General features: G+C 26.5%; 3 protein-coding genes across 6 annotated transcripts in view; 1 reads left to right on the forward strand and 2 right to left on the reverse strand.

Annotated features, from left to right (window-relative positions):
• The window catches only part of LOC135931311 (uncharacterized), a 31971-nt gene extending 31776 nt beyond the window's left edge, over window positions 1–195 (forward strand). For all 4 annotated transcript variants that reach the window (XM_065468337.1, XM_065468339.1, XM_065468340.1 and 1 more), the window contains one exon: window positions 7–195. In XM_065468337.1, the coding sequence (XP_065324409.1) occupies window positions 7–134 (128 nt within the window). In that variant the 3' untranslated portion in view covers window positions 135–195. The remainder of the gene's footprint in view (window positions 1–6) is intronic.
• Window positions 190–17278, reverse strand: LOC135931312 (uncharacterized). Its single transcript, XM_065468343.1, has 6 exons — window positions 16974–17278; window positions 10953–11218; window positions 10421–10664; window positions 789–923; window positions 654–737; window positions 190–591 (listed from the first exon to the last, which is right to left on the reverse strand). The coding sequence occupies exons 1-6, from the start codon at window positions 17155–17157 to the stop codon at window positions 320–322; spliced, it is 1185 nt and encodes a 394-aa protein (XP_065324415.1). The 5' UTR covers window positions 17158–17278; the 3' UTR covers window positions 190–319.
• Window positions 17197–17577, reverse strand: part of LOC135922793 (nuclear pore membrane glycoprotein 210-like) — a 33172-nt gene continuing 32791 nt past the window's right edge. Inside the window, exon 37 of the mRNA XM_065457273.1 lies at window positions 17197–17496. Coding sequence (XP_065313345.1) covers window positions 17197–17496 — 300 coding nt within the window. The remainder of the gene's footprint in view (window positions 17497–17577) is intronic.

Raw genomic sequence — 17577 nt, forward strand, 5'->3', positions numbered from 1 at the left:
ATTTAGTTTACATTCCAGACAATCTAATCATAGACAATATATGCGAAGATATGTTACATTTAGTAGAACAAGAACAACAAAAAGCTCTATGGGAACCAATTATAATGCTAAACACAAATTTTGGAACTCTATAATTTATACAATGTAGTATAAAAAATTGTGATATTTATTTATTCGCTTTTATTCATCATATAATATTTTCTTTTACAATAAACAAATTCGTGTCAAATCATATAAATTTTAATAGGTATATAAAATTTAATATTAACATTTTTAAAAGAATTGTAATTATTTTTTAAGATTATATTTATCTCAAATTTTAGTAATTATCATTGTCACTATCATAAGATGCAAATTTTGAAGGACTTAACATCGATCCGAATGATTTTGAGAGATTTAATATGTTATTAGCAGAATTGTTGAAATTTTTTCTTGTTGTACTCCATAATCGGGTATCACTTCTGTTCGAATTATAATTTTTTGGTTCAGCTTCAATTGTGGCATAATTCTGAGATCTGGTTTGAGTGTTTGCTTTAACGTTCGATGGAGAAAATTTGTAATGAAGGTTACCGTCTGTTCTTAAAGGAGTCCCTTTGATATAAATATCAGATATATATGATCCAAAGTGATTATAAAAAAAATTAATTAATTACCCCATGAAGGCTTTTGCGGAGACCAATAAGGATTGAAAGGATAGTTTGTAGGTTGAAATAATTCTGAATACAATATGAACCAAGCTAATAAAAATTTTTAATTTTAATACATTAGGAACCCAAATTTTTATTTACCAAATATGGCGCAAAAAATGGATATTGCTATGATTGCTAACCAATATAACCATTCCTGATAATCTTGGTATAAAAACGTAAAAAATCCGGAAAATCTAAGATCTGACTTGGCTTTAAGTTCATTTTTAACACAATCTAATATTGATAAAATATTGTATAATTAAAAATCCTTTATAATTTTATTTTAAATAATAAAAACTATTAGCAATAGTAATACAATAAGAGGGGAATGTTTTAAAAATTTTCAGCAATTATTTGTCAACCAAATAAAAGTATAAATAAATATGGAAAAACAATCATTATCTATAAATTTAATTTTCTATCCTATAAGTAATATACATTGGTTAAACATCTAGGATGATAAATTTGATTTTCCCTATTAAGATTTTAGCCAAAATAGCAGATAGTTTTGGACATCTATTTAGCAAATCAGTCTTACATAATATTATTTGGAAATCGAGATGTTTAACAACACTGGTAATTTATACAAATATTCTATTTTATGGTAATAAATCTCATTTTTCCAAAAGGTTTTGATCCCAAATTTAAACCTGGAATTAATGATAATCCAGGTATGTTAAAAGTGTATCAGTGCTATAACTAGGCCTAAGAAGGGAAGAGGGCAAACTTTTTTAGATAAAAAATGGACCAAACGATTTTTTTAGCCAAATTAAATGTCATTAATGTTTGCTTGGTAAAATTTAATTAGTTCTAATGGTTTCTAGAAAAGCAACATTTGAGCAAATTTGATATTTTTTTTCAGTGTCATATAATAGCATATGGAAGCAATACTTCTAAAGATTTAAGTCTATGGGAGACATCATAGAGGGGTATATAATAATATATCTAGGCATTTAAAGGACATCCTAAAAACATCACATTCAAAGAGGAATATGGGATGAAAAAACAACAATTTTTTTTAAACTACCAACATCGAGGGAACATGAAAATTTTTTAAAACATGTAAAAATATAAAATATTTAGGTAAGGGATGAGTGAGAAGGTGGGTCATTCCATGTCAAATGAGCAAAAAAAATGAGATTTTCGGCCGACCCCCTTCGATTTTTTTAAAATTTACTAAGCAAAGAAAGGTTAGTGTAGTTAAGAAATAGCCAAAATTTTAGCCTCGTAACATTTATATTTTCGGAGATATTAGGGTTCAAAGTGGCAAAAATGATGTATTTTTACCATTATCTGCCTTCATTCAATTAAGCATATCTTAAAAACTATCTAATTGTAAATAACAAATTTAATATCAAAATTACGTACAACGATTCTACTTTTAGATAAAAAAAAAAATTTTTTTTTTCAATTTCCGGCCATTTTATTAAATATATAAGGACTAAAAACGATTATCAGAATCTTTAGCATTTCATATATGGCGCCCTAAATATTAAAAATAAATTAATATAATATAACATTTAAAATCTAATATATAACTCACTTTTAAAAGATTCTAATTTTTCGGTAGCGCATTTACTTTCTTGTGACGACAATGTGTAACTACGGCCAGTAGCAGTTAACGGTGAAACTAATGTTAAGATATGACATTTTGGCAAGTAGAGAGTGTCGTCTATACTTGGAAATGTAAAGGAATTAGAAGGTCCGGATGGGTGTAAAAACTTTATATATATTTCTTCCTCCTTTTGATTTTTCCCTAAAACTAAGGCTAACCACCAATTAGAATCATAAACACATGTTATATACCCTGATATCTCTCCAAAAATGATAATCATTATATGATAAATATTCTATATTACTTTCTATTGAATTGGAATACATTTTACTCTTAAATTGATGTAGACCTGTGGGAATCACCGTGTGAATTTTCTGTGTTCCAGGTATAGGTCTCGTTTTTGAAAACCTTTCCCTGAGTAATATTTCTTCGTGATCATAATTTTCTTGGGTCATATATTCAAAATATATGCCATTAATATTTTCTTTAGCGAACTCGTACAATTCATATGATGTGGTTATTTGCTTTGAGTAAGGTCTTTGTAAACTAGCTCTAGCGGCTAATCTTTTAACAGTGCCACCAATCCCATCACAAACACTTTTCCCATGTGCTGTAGCAGAAAAATGCCATTCCGCCTGTATCCCGAAATCCATCTCATGATGGCAAATATTAACAAAATTTTTACGATTTTTATACTGTGCAGCAGATCCATCGGAAAAATAAAAAATTTTATTTGGCATACAAATTTTATTAATTAAAAAATTTACCAATGTTTTTTGGAAATAATGTACTGCTATTGTATTGTGTTGCAAAGATTCGGATATCATTACATAATTTAGGCAACAAATATTGGCTAAATTATCTTTATAATATATAACAAAAGGGTGAACAGTGGATTGAGCTCTATTCCAATGATAACTTTGTACTTCATCCTGAAGTATAAAGCTATAGTTTTCTGAAAAATCACATAAAATTAAATATTGGCCTTTGTCTAAGTTCAATTTTAGATTTTTTTGATACAATGATTGTTGCGTTTAAATAAAAGAATGGGGTAATAAAGATTCCATTTTTTCAAAAAAGGCATTGATAAATTCATCTACTGGCTTGGTTATTGTTTCTAGAGTGGTTCTATCTACGGATAGCCATTGTTTGTATGTTATAAATTCGATGTCCTTAGAACAAAACAATATTTCTATTTGATCGCGTAAATGTGTTGACCCTGGACAATTATCACATTTGCCCATATAACTGGATGGTTGAGGCGAATTACAAATTATTAAGTGTAAAATATGTTTGTATGTTTTAAAGGGCAACATATCATTGGTTAAATTGGGTAAATTTGATCCAATGATCATTAATTTAAAATTTTGGCGGTAGCTACAATCACATACATGTGTACCACTACCTCCTACGAGTATACAATTTTTTGGGCGAATGCTTGCAAATTTCGAAAAACCGATTTTAACATCAGGCCTCATTTCTTTAATAAATATATAAATTTCTTTCAAATTATCTAAAATTAATCTCTTTTGTATTGTATTCTTTTTTCCGTCTTCGGTCAAAATTGAAAGGCAATCTTTCTTGCCTGGCATGATTCTGCTTATTTCGTCCGTACAATAAAATTCTTACAATTTTAACTGTACATTCGTCTATAGTATTTCCAGGCTTGGGGTTAGGGGTTGATAAAAATCCCTTTTCCGCTATCAATAATTTAGCTTGTCTTGCCATGTATTTTGTTGTATTAAATTCATTCATTATTTTGGACACTGTCCAATTCTTTGGTAATATCGTCAAAATTTTATATTTATCAGTTTTAGATAAGAGTGAAAATTTTTTTTAATATTGCTTAGAAAACCATCATCTTTATCGATAGTAGCTGGCTCAATCGCATTTATATCTAAATGAGTTTCTATAGCCTTTTTTATTTTGGTAATTCTTTTAATTGGATATCTTTTTTCTCTCAACCTTTTCTTTTGTATTGGAGATTCTCCAATTTCTATCAATGATGTATTAATTGATTCATAAGCCAGGTTCTCTTCGATATGATGAATATCAGGGTCTTTAAATGCGTCATTTGACTTACTAGCTGTTCCGAGTTTTCTTCGACATTTATCACATATCTTATCATCTGAGTGAAGTGACATCCAAGATTGTACATTTCTAAGATTTGTAGTTACATTATTATGTTTTAGTATTTTAAAAGGGTTACAGCATCTAGTTTTTCGAATAAGATTTTTGTTCATTTTATTGAAATTCTATATGATAATACAAATTAATTTATAAAAATATCACCGAATATCTAATAATTACAGGTGTACCGATTAGGGGGTTAATCCGATACGATATTGCAGATATTATATTGATATCGGCCAAATAACCGATATCACTAATCTGATTTTGCTCGCTCTACATATTATATATTTTATCATAACTTAAAACAAATAATTATAATTTAAATTAACCTAGTATTTCAGGACTATTTATTCATGTAAAATTCTATATAAAATTTAGTAAAAATATGGTATAATCATTTTTTGTTCCAAAAACCCTATTTTGATGTAGAAAGTAACTGGTTAATTTTTGAAAAAATTTGATTTAGTTTTAAAACCAAAAATATCCTTATAAGACATTATTAATTATTTTCATTTAGTTTTTTATAAAATTTATCGCTTCAATTAAATAATTTTTTTACCTTTGATATTATAAGAATAATTAGAATTTATTATAAGAATAATTAGAATTTATTATAGTTTTTTTAAAATACCAAGAAATTAATTAAAAAATGAATTAATATAGTGAGCATGTGTTATTGAATGATTAATCAATTTTAAATTTTTCTTTATTTTATTGATTGAAACACTCATTTATTCTTATTTACAAGTAAAGCTATGCCGATTTTAGAAAATCCGATCCAATATTTATATTGTTTGGGTTATTGATGATACTTTTATTTTGTATATAATTTTATAATAATAATAAATTAATATTTGTAATATTTTATTAGCTTTTCCACGTCAATGGAAGAATTATAATTCTTCATATATTATTTTTTTTTGGTAAAAACAAAACAATAAATACAATGTACATAATATGGAGACACAAAAAAAATATAATATATCTTGACTTTGAAAAATTTATTTTTTTTGCGACGATCACATTATTTTAAAAAATTGATCGATATTTGGTGGATCATATTTTATTAATATTCGTTAAATATATGTTATATGGGCAAATATATAATAATTATAAATAATAATGTAATAAATTGAGTTTCTTTTATCGATGGATAATTTCTATACTTGAATGAAAGCCCCATAAGTGAAGAAAATATTATAATTTATATTTACAAGATGAATAATCCTTTAAATTATATCAAATAGTCCAAGAAAAACCATTAAAAACTGATTTAAATATAAATTTATGCAAAGACGCCCCCTTTCGGGAAAATATTTATACACTTTTCTAAACATTTTTATCGATTTTGAGAATGAAGATGGCCTCGTCCCAGACCAATTTTTTTTTATAAATATAAAGGAAGAGTTCAGTGTTGTCTACTAAATTTTTTAAAAAAATTGAAGGTCGTATAATTTCTAAAAAATCGTTTTTAGTCCTTATATATTTAATAAAATGGCCGGAAATTGAAAAAAAATTTTTTTTTTTATCTAAAAGTAGAATCTTTGTAAGTAATTTTGATATTAAATTTGTTATTTACAATTAGATAGTTTTTAAGATATGCTTAATTGAATGAAGGCAGATAATGGTAAAAATACGACATTTTTGCCACTTTGAACCCTAATATCTCCGAAAATATAAATGTTACGAGGCTAAAATTTTGGCTATTTCTTAGTTACATTGACCTTTCTTTGCTTACCAAATTTTAAAAAAATCGAAGGGGGTCGGCCGAATCGTGGTTGATTTGTCATGGAATGACCCAGGTACATTATTAAAATGTAAATAATTTTTCGCCTAGCGACTTTTATCATGACACTATCACAACGACATATCACTCAGTCATTTGATAACGCGACACTTGTTGATATACTTAAAACTTAATTTAATCTAAAAAGTTAAATTTTGATATCCGTTCAAATTTCGATATTTAAAAAATTTTAATTATTTTTTTATTGAAAAAACTAATATTTTATAATTATAATTTTTTAACTTAATTATTAGGTTATCAAGGAAAACAGGAGACATAAGCAATAAGAATGATTTCAATTTTTTTTTATTAGTAAGTAACTTTAAATCAATATATCACGAGTAAAAAATAAAAATTATTTATTGCATGAAATATGGGCAATAGCTTTTAAAAATGTTAAATATCCCGATAGTCCATAATTCGAAACACATCTGAAATCATTTTTTTATATCTTCATATTTCTTTGAGAGGTACGGTATTGTCCCCATTATGACTTGAAGATATAGGGTCTTATGTTTTTGAATTCCATCTAAAAATTTCTAAAGCGTAGGGTAAGAACATTGGTATAGAGCTTGAATTCCATAATGCCACCCTTCAATACAATTTGTTGTTCGGGCGACACCTTCTAACGCCGAATTGTGTTTGTTCCATAATCTTACATTATACAAAATTATTTCGTTGTCCTATAAATATATAAATTTACAACAAAAAATATATTTTTTTATTGGGATTTCTACGTCCTCGGATATAGGTCTTCTTAAAGTAGGAAATACGCTCAAATGAGCCATTCAATTCTCCAAATATTTCTGCCAAGTTAAGGTATCAAATGAATTTCCAACATCATCCTCTGGAACATATGCAAGGACAGATATAAACCTACTATACAATCGTTTATCATCATCAGACTCATACATTTCCCCAAATCATTTATTTTTCTATTAATTATGTTTTAGATGATTTCATCTAAGGACATTTGCGAATGGATATCCGGCCTAATCGTATTTTTTGGTGCCTTTTCGAAATCCACCACTATTTTATTCGGATGTGCCCCTGGTATAAATTGTTTTAGTTCCTAAAATAAAATTTAAATTATATATCTTAAAATATATAATATGATTACGTTTATCATCTTTGCATACTTATGCGCCGTTTTATTTGGTAAATTACAAAATATACTAACAGGTTTTGTGCCCGGTGCAATCTGAAAGTGGATGGTGTCAGTTATAATTTTAAAGGCACCATCACATATCCATATATCCGATCTTGATAATCCTTCGATTAGTTCGTCCGTGCAACATTATAAATCTTAAATTATCATTCCCAGACCCGGAATCGTATTTGAGCATATCCCTGTAACATTCCGGATATAAAGTGAGATCCATCGGATTGGAGGCAATATAATGGTTGAGCTTGATTTTTTATGCCAATGTAATGATGGATAAAGGGTGACTTATTTGACATAACCATAAATCTATTATTATCATAATTTAATAATGTAATATCGTGGGCCAAGGAAGGACTAGAATACTCACTTAATTTTGATTTCATCTCTATGTAGCATTTCTGGCATTAGATTTGGAAATATCACCTTCATGAGTATGATTAAGGGTACTTCTTAAAATATCATTAAATTTTGTTATTATAAAAGAATTGTATTTTTGAGATTTATTTTTGGCGTACCTCCAGCATGATTTAATTTTATTTATCAAAATTTCGTATATTCATAATTTTAATATAAGAGGTAGGTTTATTTTTTAATGTAAATCAAAATTCTAACATTATAATTAATAAAAATATATTCTATAATATATAATAATATAGAAAATTGAGCTATATATAGAATATTGCAAGATAAAGTAACTCATGATATAGTGACTGAGTAAAGTGTCCTCATGATAAAGTGTCACCGTTAAGTGTTACATGATAAAGTGACTCCAAATCATAATTTTTTAATTCTTTAAATTAAAAAATGCCACAATACAAATCGTGGTCAATATGACAACTTTTTATTGCTGGAGAAAAAGAAAAATATATTTTATGAATGTAAATTTTGCTCAAAATGCCATTTTTCTTCAAGTAACTACAGACTAAAAGATCATAATATAGTGTAAAAATGATTATACTCGAAAAGAAAATGGAATTTAACTTCTAACATCAACACATAATGAGCATGCACCAACTCCCTACCACCTTGTTCATAAAATTCAATAAAACCAATATATTTTTGAATTCTTTTAATTGTATCAGAGACCTAACGAGGTATTTTTACATCTATTTCTTAAAAAAAAAATCGGCCAGGGTGTATAAATTTTTCCTACATCCCTGGTTAAAAAAACATATCTATTCGGCATTTTACGGATCATTTTTAAGTGAATATGAGATCCATATATAATAACTTTTCAAATAATCTTATCTCCCCGTTTTTCGTAAAAGGAGTGAGTTTGTATTAGTGATCTGCATTAAGCCCGGCCCGAAATTTTTTGTGTAACCCGAACCAAAATATTTTCAAAAAATAGACTTACCCCAGATCAAAGTATTCTGACCCGGAGGAAGGGGGGCGAGCCTTGCAGATTACTAGTTTAAATCACCACACTGAATGGTCTATGGTAATTCCCTTATTATCTGTTCCTCTTGTAATTTAATATAGTCATTATGTAAGTTTCAATCATTTTGCGCTTTCCCCATGCAACATATGTAAATGCCAAAGAAAAAGAGAGATAAAATGATACATATCTAAAATGAAAATTTCGTTTGAAAAGTATTATATTTTGAATATCGAGTATATCTTTGTTGCTATTAATTGATTAAAAATCACCTAAAATAATGATTTTGGAATAATTAATTTGGATAATATTTTACTGGAAATATTTTTTAAGAATCGAAAAATGGAATTAAGAAATATGATAATCTAATGAATGTAACATATTGTTTGTTCTATGATGCACAATTTTTACATATATTATATATATTTTTAATTTTTATAAATAATAATGTCGATTTAAAATAATCGACAAAGGCCGAATATTTTTTTAGCCCCGGCCTGAGTATATTTTGGAAAAAATAGGCCCGGTCCATGTATATAGGTTTAGGGTCGGGCCTGAAGGTCTCTGATTTGTATTGTTAAATTTATTGTATTTTAAAATTTCATAATAAATGATTGTGAAAATAAAAAATTTTCAATATAATATTAATATTGTAGCAGCAAAATAATTTTTTTAAATAAACGAAAAAAAACAAGGCTTTTCCCCCTAGGAATATAGCTTAAGAAACATATCCTAATTTCATTAAACATTTTGAATTGTAGGATAGGATCACATGTTCCTGTGAGTATATTTGTTTTAATAGAAAACAATCTATTTTATGCGAAAAAACGATACTTCACAAATCAAAAGAGGAAAAGTTTATATTTTTATAAATATACTAATTAATAAAGGTGAGAAACTATATAGAGATATATCTCAAAAAATAAATAAAACGATTTTATTGATAAAATTCTATATTTAAATCTAAGTTTAACGTGGGCAGTTTTGAGAATACGATTATTCGAACGAAATTAGAAATTTTTCACCTTTTCTTTAAAAATCAATAAAATCACTAGTGTTAGGTTGCATAAGTGGAAAAAATCTATGACTGTTACACTTTATATAATGGGAATATACAAAATATAATATATTAGTTTTAATTATAAAAACGTTTGTATTGTATGCAGCCTTAATCCAAAAATAGTCATTTATCAAGAATATCGGATCTAGTATATAACCCTACAATGAAGATGTAAATCATTAAAATAGAGCTCATCAGTTAGCAGAAGAACTAAAAATTTTAATTTTTTCTTTTAAATTTTATATAATTAAATATCAAAGAAAATAAAATGATATTTTCTCTTTTCTTATCTAAATAATATGGAAATTAGAATTCTTTGTATAATAATGCGTTTAATATATTAACTTTAATTAAATATTTCGGGCCTAAAATCAAATAAAAATCTAGAGCTGGGCTGAAATATTGAATTGTTATAATTTTAAAACAATATTTTATAAATTGAAATTTGAAACGATTTTTTTTTAGTTGTTTATTGAATATATTATAAATTATTTCATTAGGAAAAGCAAATCCTATAAATTCTGACTAGGGTGGCTAGCATTTATATTATTGGTTAATATAAAAACTACAATTAAGGTGTATAATAAATTCTTTACTATTATTTCTAATTAATAAGTTTACATCTTTTAAGAAATGATATAAAAATATTCTAACTTTTAATTGTTCCGTGTGCCATAAAATTTTTTCCATTATTTTTAATGTTTATTAACATGTTTTCTTTTTGATCGCTTAGTGGACTATAAACATATATAGTGTATGCTATATCCTTCTCTGCTAAAAGATAATCTTTAGATTTCACATTAAGTTTTAAAGTATAAATAGCAATGTTGCGATTTTGATTCTCTGGAGGTATTATTTCAATAATATTAAAATCGGATTGAGATTCTGAAGGAAGAAACTATCGATAATGTAAACAAAAAAAATGACTTCATTTATAAATAAAATATAAATTTATTTTTATCATTCCCATGCCTGGTTTTTTTTTCTGGAGAAGAGGGATAAAGTTTCGATTGAGAATTATTATAAGATTAATAAAATTTTGAATAGTGACCAGACCTTGACCAGTTTCAGGTGGGGGGGGGGGTAGGGAATGTAAATTTTATATTTAATTAATGATTAATAGAACTAAGAAAAACTATATCATATAGAAAAATCAAAGTAAACAAAAAAAATGTTGTATACGAACCTGTATAGTGAATAATATATTTTTTGAAGGTGATATAATTTTGAAATATGTTTCGGTATTATCAGATGATACAAATAATATGTTGGGTTCGAGACGAAAAGGTGGATGGTATGATAATCGTAGATTAGAAAGCAGAGAAGATTCGTCCATATCGTTACCATTCATTGTTATATGTAAAGCGAGGGAGGGTAAAATTAAAGAATGATGAGAAATATCCATATTTTTCAAAGAATTCGAAATAGTCTTTACCGAGCAATAATATATTCCTATCAATTTAAAATGAAAATATGTTAATATAAATAGATACAATTACAAATTATAAAAATTTTCTGAAATTATAATATACCCAAAATAAACGAGATGGGGTCGGGGACTGGAAAGTAAAAAAGACGTCAATACTTCATTCAATAATCAATATAAGTTTAGCATAAATTATTAATTAAAATATCAATAAATCAAAACACGAATTAAAATATGTAACTTTGTATTGTTAAATTTATTGTATTTTAAAATTTCATAATAAATGATTGTGAAAATAAAAAATTTTCAATATTGTAGCAGTAAAATAATTTTTTTAAATAAACGAAAAAAACAAGGCTTTTCCCCCTAGGAATATAGCTTAAGTAACATATCCTAATTTCATTAAACATTTTGAATTCTAGGATTGGATCACATGTTCTTGTGAGTATATTTGTTTTAATAGAAAATAATCTATTTTATGCGAATAAACGATAATTCTAAATATTATTTTTGCCCAGCTATAAATTGTGTTACATATCCTTTTGCGTTAATCATTCTTTGTAGCATTTAATTAAGATTCTGGCATATCTGAGAATCAATTTACATTCAAGCATAAATTTATTTTTGAAGAATACTTTGTTAATTCGCTGCTTTCGAAGCTCTAGTTTGAATATACACCAAAGGTGAAGATGATAATCCAACAATATATCAACCGAGTGCCATATGAGGTTACAAAATGGGCCCGGAGGAAATCAGGCGTGAACGAATGGTTAATAACTGCAGTGATGGCTTTATATGAATAGGTAGGAAGTGGTTCGAACTTATGATGGGGATAGTGATAAAGTAAACATCTAGATCTTTGTCAATTTTATTTTAGTAATGGATGTAATGGCAAGGATAAGATATGCTTGTAAGAAATTTAGAGAGATATAATGTCTCCCTCTCGTGAAGGGAAAAGTTTATGCAAACGGTATGAGAAGTTGTATGATATAGGGCAGCAAGACATGGGAAATCAAACGCGTGACGCACGACGCCAAGTTAGAAAGAACGGAGATGAGATTGATCAGATGGATAAGTTGCGAGAAAGAAAAACAAGCCAGGAATTGAGAGAAAGGATTGGGATAGGAGCAATAAGTGATGTTTTAAGAGTAAATAGACTGAGATGGTTTGAACATGTTAACGGAAATATGATGATTGGATAAAAATGCCTTTGAAGTGGAGGGAAAAAACCCAGAGGGCGACCAGGGCAAGCTGAGTGGAAGTGCTAGATAATGACAGGAAAAAGTTAGGTTTGATCCGGGATGATGGCGCGTAAAATGAAGAAAGGATTAGAGCCATGGTGATATTTGGTGCTTTTATCATAAAGATTAAGTGTAATTTGTTTATTTTTATTCCCATAAAGTTAATCATCTCATTTATCTCTTTGCCATATATTGTTTGTAATCTTTCTGGAAAAATTTACCGGTTTCCTATTATGAGGCTAGTTAATTGGTCCTTTTAAAAGGAGAGAATCACGATCTTTTTTAAAAAAGGGATTGAAATCCTGGATCTACCTTTAATAAAAAAAAATTCTGAAGAACATTTATGCTCGATTGTTTTTAATTTCACTTGATTCTTATTTCTTTTGGCGATTAAATTATTTTACTATATTTGATGAATTAAATTAATATTTGGTTATAATATAATTTTTTAAAATTAAATAAATTTGAAATAAAATACCAAGCGATGTGTAAATTAATAAAATAAAATCATATTTATATTCTTTGAATTTTTTAATATTTATACATGCATTCAATACTTCTGAGCAAGAAAATAATTTTTCTGTAAGTATTTTTAATACAATAATTTTTGATCTATGATTAATTAAACCTAAAAATGATTTTATAATCTATAAAATCTCAGTCTTTTTTGTCATTTATCCATTTGATGAGTATATCTTTAAAAAAAAATTTTTTTTGTTTTAAAATATAAAATCATAAGATATAGTAGTAAAAACATTAATTGTGCAAAAAAGCTCTAATAATTGACACGTTAAGATACAGGGTCGTAGACACGGAAGAAGGGCCCCGGGGGACCCCCCCCCCAAAAAAAAACCAAAATAGGCACTATAAATTTTTCAGGCACCCCAAATTTAAAAAAAAAATTTGTAATATATTATTTTTATATTTTTAAAATATTTTAAATATTTTTTCAAAAAACATGTCTAGTTTGTAAAATTTCTTTCTATCCTGTTATATTTTTATCCAATAATAAATCATCAATTCGTATTTAATCATTTTCATGTGTGTTTGAGTATGACATTATATAGGTTCTTAATCACGTTTTAATTGTACTTATTTCAATGATAATTATTTTATAATTATGGTTCAATCACAATATTATTATTATTATTATAATATAACCAGTTATTTAAAATAGAGGTGAATATTTTGGAATTATGAAGAAAATACTGAGATAACAACAATTATGGTAAGCCAACAGATTAACCGTAATAAGGTTACGTTTAATCACAGGTAGAGTCGATGAAAAATCAATGCAAGCAAAATTTAGTATTGATGGCTAATGAAAAAAAATAACACAAAATTTATCCTTTAATTCATTTATGTTAAAATTTAAAAATAAAAACCGTCGTATTTGTATATTCATATTATAGTATTATTTTGTATTCATACTAGAGATCTGCAAAGTTAGGCCCGGCCCGTTTCCGGCCCGAACGGGCTTCAAGCCGGGCTCAGGCCTAATTTTATTTAAAATAATCGGGTTCGGACCGCGCCGAATATTTTTAAAAAAATTCGGGTCGGGTCGGACTTTGGAATTTTTTTAAAATATATCTAAATTTATCAATTTTATATTGAATTTTTTATGTAAAATAAAAAATATTTGATTTTATTTATTGAAACTAAACGACATATAACATATGTCTTTTATTTTGAGTAATAAAAATTAATTTCTATATTTAAATAAATTCGGGCCGGGGCGGCAAAACATTTTTAAAAAATTTCGGGCCGGGCCGGGCTTGAAAAATTAGGCCCGATGCAGATCACTAATTCATACTACATTAATAGATTTTTAATAAAAATAGCAAAAAATTTCTATGAATGGTTAATTATTTGTTTTATTTTCAAAAAATAGTGGCCCCCTCAAGTAAGCAGTTGGCCCTCCTAGCTGAAAATTCCTGGTTAGGGCTCTGAAAAGATAGTATCGTAAATATACATAGCATATTTTAAAGCAAGCTATAAAACTGCGAAAAATATAAATTACTCCCATCTAGGGGTGTACCGATACCACTTTTTGGACGCCAATCCGATCCAATATTCCAGATATTAAATTGATATCGGCCGATTACCGATCCGATATCATATTTAATTTTGTATTCTGTAAAGATACCAATGGTTTTAATTTTTAATATACTTTTTATAGTATAACATCTATAATTTAACTATACCATAACTTATGTCATTTTAATATATTATAATGATCAGTTATAGTTTATATTCAATTCAATTGCAATTCTAAAAGTATATAAAATATTTTTATTGATAAATCATTTATTTATATAATATCTATTTACATAATTAGTAATAAACAAATATATTATGAAATTTGAAATAAATATTTAAATTAATATATCGAAGATTTCTTTTTAGAAATACCAAAATTTCCAATTTATCAGAGATTAGTCTGCGGTGATGGGGACTGTCAATATCTCAATATCACTAGCATCACTAAAAACAGATTCAATAAAATATTATTGCACACTTTTTTAAACAGAATGCGAAAAAATACAATATGGAAGTATGTTTATTAACTAATTGTTATACTTATTAAAAAAATTAAACATAATAAAAATGGATTTCGATTTTATTTATAAATATAAATGATTTTTTAGATATAACTTTTTTTAAAAATTTCATAATATTTTATTTTTGTTAAAAGTGCAATTTTTTATCGAATCGTAATCGGAAAATTTTATATTTGCCGATAACCGATATTTTAAAATTGGTGAAATATCGGCTCGATCCGATATAAAATATCGGTACATCCCTACTACCATCTCAAAAATGGAATAGAATATCAAGAATATATATATTAAATTGTATAAATTGGATTGCACTATCCTTAAAAAAGTTAGTGAAAGATGAAATATCAAAAAATACGGTATCAAGGTTACTATCCGAATTTAGGTATCGTTTTAAAAGAATATCTCTTAAGTTCAGTTAGGAAGAATACCGAATTCGATATTGAGATCGCAAAGAATACGCAAAATGATTTGTGGGTGCAGCTTATATGAAAGAAAATTTTATTTTTTATCGATAGAGCGGTTTTTCAAATCCATAAGACCGTTATATGGATATCCACAAATAAATAAAAAGGTTATTAAAAATGTGCAAGAGAAAAAGAGAATGAATTATACTATCATTGCTGTTCTCATGATTGCGGGAATATTCAGATTCGAGGTTAATGATGGCCCCTGCAACGCTATACAATATAGCCATTTTGTAAATATTTTGAAAAAAATAATAAATATGATTTTTGTGATGGATAATGTTCCATTCCATCATAACCATACAATTAGGAAATCGATAGAAAGGAGAGGACATACAATAAAATATCTACCAACATACAGCCCTTATCTTAATCCCATTGAGAATGGGTATTTTTAATGGAAAGATTTTGTTAGAAATCATCAAGTTTTATAGAGCATGGAAAGGATGCCTATTTTAAAAATATGAAGATTTATATTCAAAAATGTAAAAGAGCGGAAATTATTAATGATTAATATAAATTTTTGTTTTTTTATTATATATACATATACATTGTAATGAAATAATATTAATAAAATAAAATTTGATTAACAAAATAAAAATTAAGTGAAAAATTTCAAAAATATAAATATAAGGATAAAAAAATATTGTTATGTGAGATGAAAAAAAAAGGAAAAAGATTTGTTAAAATGACATAAAAATAGAGAAGTGAATAAAAATGACAGGGAAAATAAATAAATTATTTTTAAAAAGATAAAAAAGAATGACCAAAAAGAGAAGAAAAAATATTAAAAACAACTTAAAGTTAACGCAAAAAATTACAAATAAAATTTAAGAAAAATTGACAAATTTTAAAAAAATATCCATTTTCCTTTTTTGAAAGGGAATTTTCCTTTTTTATTGACACTTTATTTTTTAGGAATTTTTCTTTTTTTGATCAGACCTTTTCTTTTTTGATAAGGCTTTTCATTATTTTAAGCAATTTTGTGGGTTTGTATATTTAAAATGCATTTTTTTTTCAACCCGTTTGAAGATCTAGAGGTAAAATGGCAGGGGATAAAGTCATAAAAATTAATTTTTACATTTATTCTATTAACTCCAAAAATCGTTTCTATAATTCAAAATTACAAGAATTTCCTTTTTTGTCTAATAAAAAAGGAAAAACAAAAAAAATCTTTACAAATTTAACACCTTACCCTACATAAATATTTATATCAAATAAAAGTTTTGAAAATGAGGTGTACAGTATTGTAGCATTATAAATTCGCTATAAAATACATAATGAAATGAATATTTTGTAAGCTAGCTACTCGTTTTTCCTCGGTAATATTAACAAGTGAAAATCGCTAGCTGAATTCTTACCCAAATTTTATATTTACTTTTAAAAACTAAAAATAATTTTTTTTTAACTAAAAAAGAATAAAATGTCTGCCGTCCAGACCCCATAATTACTTATTGTTAAACCATGAAGAAAATTTATCATAATTATTAGTATTTGAACTAAATAAAATATAACCAGTGTTTTCATCGATCTCCACCTGGGTCTCAAAAATTTTATCCAATTGAAATAGAGTGTCAACGTTAAAATCTTTATCAACGTGGTTTTTAGAATATGGAATTTCCCAAAGTAATTTACACACGAATATTTTACTTAAATGATAAGTAATTTCTAATTTGTCGGAAATTGATTCTTTTAACATTTTGATGCAGTTCTTATCTATTCATATAATGAGAATTAACTATTTATTATAGGCGAATAAATAACTTATCCTAAATGGTACGTCACTATTATGTTCAATTGCTACTTTAGTGATATAATCTAAATAATGAGTTCTGTTGAACCCTGATTTAGGGTCAAATTTAAAAGGAAATCTATGATTGGTATTCAGAACAGCATTGGAAACATAAAGAGAATCTTTTGCCTCATAGTTCTTTGTTATTTTATATACCTTATCTTCAAGATTATCATCACTACGACTTACAACTATATCCGCGAATCCGGGTAGGAATTTTAAGCTTTGTATAGGTTTGATTAAAAGCTTGAATAAAATATATTATTGTATTAAAAATAAGTAAATCTTGTTTGGTAATAAAATATCTTTACAATAAATTATAATCAG

Source organism: Gordionus sp. m RMFG-2023, chromosome 1 (assembly GCF_954871325.1).
Source record: "Gordionus sp. m RMFG-2023 chromosome 1, tfGorSpeb1-WG-v2, whole genome shotgun sequence".
NCBI classification, from domain to species: Eukaryota; Metazoa; Nematomorpha; class Gordioida; order Chordodea; family Parachordodidae; genus Gordionus; species Gordionus sp. m RMFG-2023.

Coding starts and splice junctions, on each gene's coding strand:
- LOC135931312 (XM_065468343.1), bottom strand. CDS start 17,157: ATGTTAAAAGAATCAATTTCCGACAAATTAGAAATTACTTATCATTTA. Junction 10,665..10,952: donor ATATATTATTCACTATACAG/GTTCGTATACAA, acceptor CATTATCGATAG/TTTCTTCCTTCAGAATCTCA. Junction 738..788: donor CATTTTTTGCGCCATATTTG/GTAAATAAAAAT, acceptor AATTTTTATTAG/CTTGGTTCATATTGTATTCA.